The sequence below is a fragment of the Pelodiscus sinensis genome, chromosome 1, assembly GCF_049634645.1.
Source record: "Pelodiscus sinensis isolate JC-2024 chromosome 1, ASM4963464v1, whole genome shotgun sequence".
Classification (NCBI taxonomy): domain Eukaryota; kingdom Metazoa; phylum Chordata; order Testudines; family Trionychidae; genus Pelodiscus; species Pelodiscus sinensis.
In genome coordinates this window covers 243,046,480-243,052,479 of record NC_134711.1, presented here as the reverse complement: position 1 = coordinate 243,052,479, position 6,000 = coordinate 243,046,480, and the positions used below count along the sequence as shown (strand labels likewise).

Here is a 6,000-nt window from a genome sequence, read left to right as displayed (position 1 = left end):
CCATTCTGCAAGCTGATGCATGTTAGTAGGCCCCTATACCTTAATAGCATCCACTGATCTCAGGCTACGTCTAGACTGCAGAGTTGCGGTATCCCAGAAAACCTCTTCTGAGTCCAGGGAACGCCTCTGCTTTTTTGGAACAATTTCCAAAAAAGCGGGCACGTTCTTTTGGCATCCCTGTATTCCTCTCAGTGAGCGGAATAAGGGATGTTCTGAAAGAGGAGGTTTTTCCGAAATGTGCCCCCATTTAGACAGGCCAAATTTTGGAAAAGCCTCTTCTGGAGAAAAAAAAAAAAAAAAGATACACAAATCGTGATTTGCAATTTGTGTATCTTTTTCTGAAAAAACCCTGAAGTCTAGACATAGCCTCTGAGCGGCTTCATGTGGGGCATAACGATCGGCCACTATGAAATAGGTTGTAGGATGAAGGTCCTAATTTGAAAAAAAATAAATAAAAAAAAGGCTTATGTTTCCCCTATAAGTCAGTAGTTACACTGGAGAGGTTTGGTTTGGTTTGGTTTGTTTTTGAAGAAAAAGAAAACTAAGAAAAAGGAAAAAAATAACTGATCAAAAACCAAAGAAAATACTTAGAAGGCAAGATTTCCATAGGAAAAAATATTTTATTTTTTTAAGAACAAATTCAGTTTGAAACAGACGTGGAATGTGATTTTCATAGTTTTCATTTTCTGGGGGCTAATTGCAACGTGGAACTAAAGCAGATTTCAAACCTATGACAGGCTAGTTAAAAAAAAGAAAAAAAGAAAAAAATTATTTATAACTCAAGCGTAATACTGTGTTACTTACAAACTGGACAAAGAAATTCTTAAATAAATATTCATGGTACACACTTACAGCACAAATATGCAGCAATTTGGCAACCTTTTATACCATTTTTTTCCTCAATACAGTGCAAAGGGGAATGACACTGCCTTTAAACAAGCTGTAGCTAAATACATTGCAAAATTCAAATTTTATACAAAACATCTTGCTTAGACTTTATAAAAAACCAACATTGCTCTATATACACAATCTGGTTAAGAAAAGCCATTTCTATTTTGTTTTCATGTGTATTTTTTATTTAAAAAGGTGAATAAGGCTACTGTAACACCCCAAATCCATAGACAGTGAATCTGAACCTATTTACAGCATCTTCACTTAGACATGATGGTGCAAATTCCAGGTTGGGTGACTAGGGATGATAATACAAGCAAGGCATTTACAGTAACTTTTCAAAGCTGAACCAACGTCAAATAAAGGAACAGTTGGTAGATTGTCATAATGCTGCACCAAACACAAAACAGAAGCACAGTACGTTTTTTTCAACTGGTTGCAGGTTGCTCTTCATCAATTCATCTTTTTTTTTCTTCACAGTTTAGTACATAACCAGAATGTAGCCAACTGATGAAACATACATTTGATTTAATTAAAATCAGACACACTATGCCTATCTTTTCACTTCCTCCCCCTCCTTCAAAATAAAATCTTAATGACTTACAAGAAAATCTTGTGTTGATGGAGTCACAGATAGGAGGAGTTGTTGGAAAGAATTACACATGTACTGTAGTTAGTCACCATGGTAACCTTCCACAGAGCCATGCTTTTTTCTTTTCTTTTTTGCCCCCCTCCTTTTTGACCAACATCATTTTCAGGTTCAGGAAATAGAGAGAGTAATCATTTCTATGACAGTTCATTTTTTTTGCAGATGCTCGCTGGAGGTTTGAGAACCTTAAAATGCTGTTGCTACATTTTCTTTCCAATTCGGAAAGCAAAGTGTTACCATAGTAACATGACTATGTTAAAGATGTCTATTTTGCATAGCACATAAAAAGTAGGATTTTTTTTTTAGCTTGGGGGATGTGGGGAAAAAACATGTTAAAGCAGAAAAACTTTAACCTGAAACTCCCCTTCTGTGTGACCTGTTGAAATCTACAGAACACTTCAGTCCATAAGGCAAGGGAAAACACAACACAGAAAAATGCTGGAACATCTTGTCATTGTTAAATATATGACGCAGTAACATTGATTTCCTGGATTTCTGGGCTTGTGTTTCCTAGACTAGTGTTATGTGAGATGCCTTCACAGGGCTTTGTTATTTTTGTATTTGCACTCATTATTGTTATTTTTGGAACAAAGTCGTTTTTTCCCCATAAACAGTCATCCAATTTTTATTTTTAATGCTAACAAATTAAGATCATTTAATTGACACAAATTCATTTCACATCTTCTGGTGTAGATTCTGTGCAATCTCAAAATATATATTAGAAAAACAATCTTTCACTTTATATTCCTTGCTTTCTATACACCTATTATAAATAAGTCATATCGTCCTTCTCCCTTTCAATGTCATAATTCATTTTATCTTTATGGTAAGAGGTTTTCCATATGTGCTTTAACTTTGAAACAGAGCACCAACGAACTGCTGTGTCAGTCACTGTACCTACACTGCACTGCGCAGGGACAGCACTACCATAAACCAAAGAGTCAAAAGGCTCAATCAGAAACAAAATCCTGATCTATTATGAGAGATGAGAAAGTATTTAATAACTTCATTGGCGATTGAATTACAGTTCTTTTGACCCTTTGGCTTATAATCATCCATGTCAGATTTGGCTCTCTGCTATTTTCTTAAATGCTTTCCCTGTGTTTAGTAAAATATGATAAGTATAGCAGCCGAGTCTGCTTAAAAAGTCATCCAAAGCAGACCAAGATTTTATTACAGCTTGCAAGCTGTATATCTTATTGCCAGTACCACAACAGTTCTGCGCTAGTACATCATCAGCGGTCTACTATTGTCTTGTCTTCCAAATGTATTTATTAACAATACCCCTTTGTCCTACTGTATTGAAGGTACTATTTTTTTCTGCACACTGCTATTTGATAACCATGAACTCCTTCAAATGCAGCCCTATTCCACTGCCTGTGTTGTGTCTCCTACTTGCCTCTTAACACTTAGCATACCAAAGTGCTGTGCTACCTACATTATGTTTCTTTCCAGTTTCTATTTCAGAGGCAGCAGCATTCAACTGCAATTGCAGTTGGCTCTTCCCTGCCACCACCCAATCCTGGTCTTGACCTCACTGACAGTCTAGCTGGAAGGCTCCTTATTAGCAAACACAGTTTCTATAAATATATTACCCATTCGAGAGAGGCTGCTGTAGCAGATGGATGGAGCACGGAACTCCAAATGTTAATGTTCCATTAGTGATGCAAAATGTGGAGTGAAAGGAAATCTTATGTGAAAGATGGCAGAACCCTGGACAACAGAAATAAATGTAACAGTGACAGACTAAAAGCAAGAGAACTTTAAAAGTCTTACTTATATGCCGAGGTCTGTGTGACAAATCCAGTCTGCACTGAGAAAGACTCACAAAAAAGTCATAAGATTGCATTTCAAGCCTGATATCCCAGAGCACCTTCCCAGGATGCCTAGAACTATTAAACATCCGCAAATCACTCCATCTTCCCTTGGTGTTTGTCCATGCCTGGATGCCGGCAGCACATGGCTTCGAGGATGACCGATGTAACAAGAATACAGCAATCAGAGAATGGGTATCTTCTACGGAAAGTCTTCCAGCTTTTAGTGAATGTTCGTTCACTGAGACAGGAATTCTACAGACTAGGTAAGCTGTCCAGCTCAAGAAGGCTCTCTGAGAAAGGGCTGTTGCCTTTCCCCCCCTGTGCCTGAGTCAATACTAGCGCACAAGGGGTCATCACAAACCCCAACAGAAAGCATCTGACCAGTAAGTTTCCTCTATAACTCAAAAGTACCACAATTGGTCAGACTTTGTAATAAATGTTTGCTGGACTCTGAGGAGGCATCTCTTGAACTATATACACTGGATGTCCATAGTCTCCACTGACCTTTTCATAATGAGGGCAAAAAACACTGTCTGCAGTCCTTAGAGGAATGATAATGTCACTGGGCTCAGAACCATTGTTGTTGCCACTGCGTTTTGGGGTGGCTAACGTACTAAGTGACAGAGTTGTAGTGTGCTGGGGTGAATGCTTCCTGTGTCTTCGCCGGTACTTCAGTAAGAGAACCACCAAAGTGATGATGATGACGATGAAAATTATGCACCCTGATGCAATCCCTGCAAATAAGGCCACCTCTGAACCAAGTATACTGGAATGCCCAGCCTTACTGCCATCTGTGCTGGAGCCTAGAAAGAGGAGAAAACACAAAGAAAAATTATCGCTGTCCTGTGACCATTTCATGGTGCTTAAAATGTGAAGATTCAGCAGGATGGGAAGAATTAAGTGGCAGCTAAACTTTGACAAACCAATTACCCTGTTAGGTAGCTAAATGCAAACAGCTGAAGTCAGCAATCAATATTAAACAAGACTTTGTGTCTGCTGGTCTTACTTTTATGCTGCTCCCAAACCGCATTGTTTTCTTTTCATATATCATCATCCATCAGCAGCAAGGCCTGGGACTGACAAGGCAGCCTTTGATACATTCTGCATTTTTTAACAGATGCCAGCCGGCTCAAGGCAGCAACCAGGGAAAAACAGGGAAATGGCAAGTCTCAGGACAGCTGACACTTTGGTATCATAGTCTTGCTAGGGCAGTCTTTGAGAAATTAGTTTAAATTAAACCACTGACTATTTCTATGTATTTTTTCTATTAATGAAACAAGGAAGCTTGCGGTAGCATGGGAGGCAAGTAAAAAGTTTCTCATGCAACCCGCTTTTATTACTTAAATTACATTTATTAAAAAATACATTTGGAAGGCAGAAAAAAGTTCTCACGCTGTATACCATGCTATGTGCGTGGCATCGTCACATTATCAGTTAGTCACAAGATTCAATGAAAGTTCACTTTACACTTTCTTACTTAGACTGTCTGAAATAACTTCCCTCTCTTGGTGCTCAGCTCCAGATGGAATAATGCTGCGGATGCTAAATTCACAGAACTATCAACTCTGTCTACAATAACCTTAGCACAAAATTGCTGACGCCTGCTCAACAACTGCCAACTCAAAGATTCATTAATGGGGTAGCAAATAATGTAGCCAGCAAGGACAGACTTGAAGCCATTGGTGAGAACCTAGAATTGACAGATAACCAGTGTGGCATTGTAGTATTCTAAATTTCCTGTCTTTCACAGTGACCTTTTTCATTTTCTTTTGTTCACTTAAAACATTAATGCAATTTGAAGATATTGTTCTGAAAGCCATACTAAAAAATGCATTTTAAAAATACCTTTAAATTTAGAGAAGGATCAATCAGTCATTTGTAGACTTTATATGAACAGATAAGAGATTAGCGCATTAATTATACATGTGTTACAATAAACCTTACAAATGGTTGTCGAGAACCACTTGATAATGTATCAGATGAGAAGAGAAAGATAGTAATATCCTCTCATCTGCCAGGGCACTAGCACCTACCACTGTAAAGCTATTCAGAGAAACTACTACTCAAGAACTTTACTGGAAATTAATGATTTTCTTATCAAATGTAATTTACTCCCAACTGCAAAATGGGATGGGGCAATATATGTCCTGACCAAAATGTACAGCTTCTAGCTACCATCCACTGGTGCATCAGAACACATTTTTGTTTGATCTTACTATACAAATATTTGCTTTTAACAAATCCCAGCACGAAAATAGGGATGTATGGTGTAGAGGAAAAAAAATCCTTACAATAGTACTTCCTAAAACCAAAACATCCTGATGTGTACCTGAATTATCCTTTACAAATGGACTTGTTGTGGAGCTTTTTCCATTGGTACCAGCTTCTTGTTCTGGACGCTTAGTTGGATCAATATTACGGCGTGATCCAACAGAATTGGGAACTGTAAGAAAAAAAAAGAAGACTGATTTGGACAACTGAAGCTTTATAAGGCTGCTACATATCATGAGGTAGAACTAGCTTTGAACAGAAGATTCGTTACGCAAACGTTCATTATGAGATAGAAGAATGCAATTTTCCTTTTACAGCAAAATTGTTTTTTTCAGAGGTTTAGATTGTGAGGCCATCTGCAGAAACTATAGG

The 6,000-nt window shown here is 37.9% G+C and overlaps 1 protein-coding gene across 1 annotated transcript in view; it reads right to left on the bottom strand.

Annotated features, from left to right (window-relative positions):
* Nucleotides 1–344: 344 nt before the first annotated feature.
* EFNB2 (ephrin B2) overlaps nt 345–6,000 on the bottom strand; it is a 52,330-nt gene continuing 46,674 nt past the window's right edge. Inside the window, exons 4-5 of the mRNA XM_006115561.4 lie at nt 5,687–5,800; nt 345–4,160 (exon numbers count right to left, since the gene is read on the bottom strand). Coding sequence (XP_006115623.1) covers nt 3,778–4,160; nt 5,687–5,800 — 497 coding nt within the window. The 3' untranslated portion in view covers nt 345–3,777. The remainder of the gene's footprint in view (nt 4,161–5,686; nt 5,801–6,000) is intronic.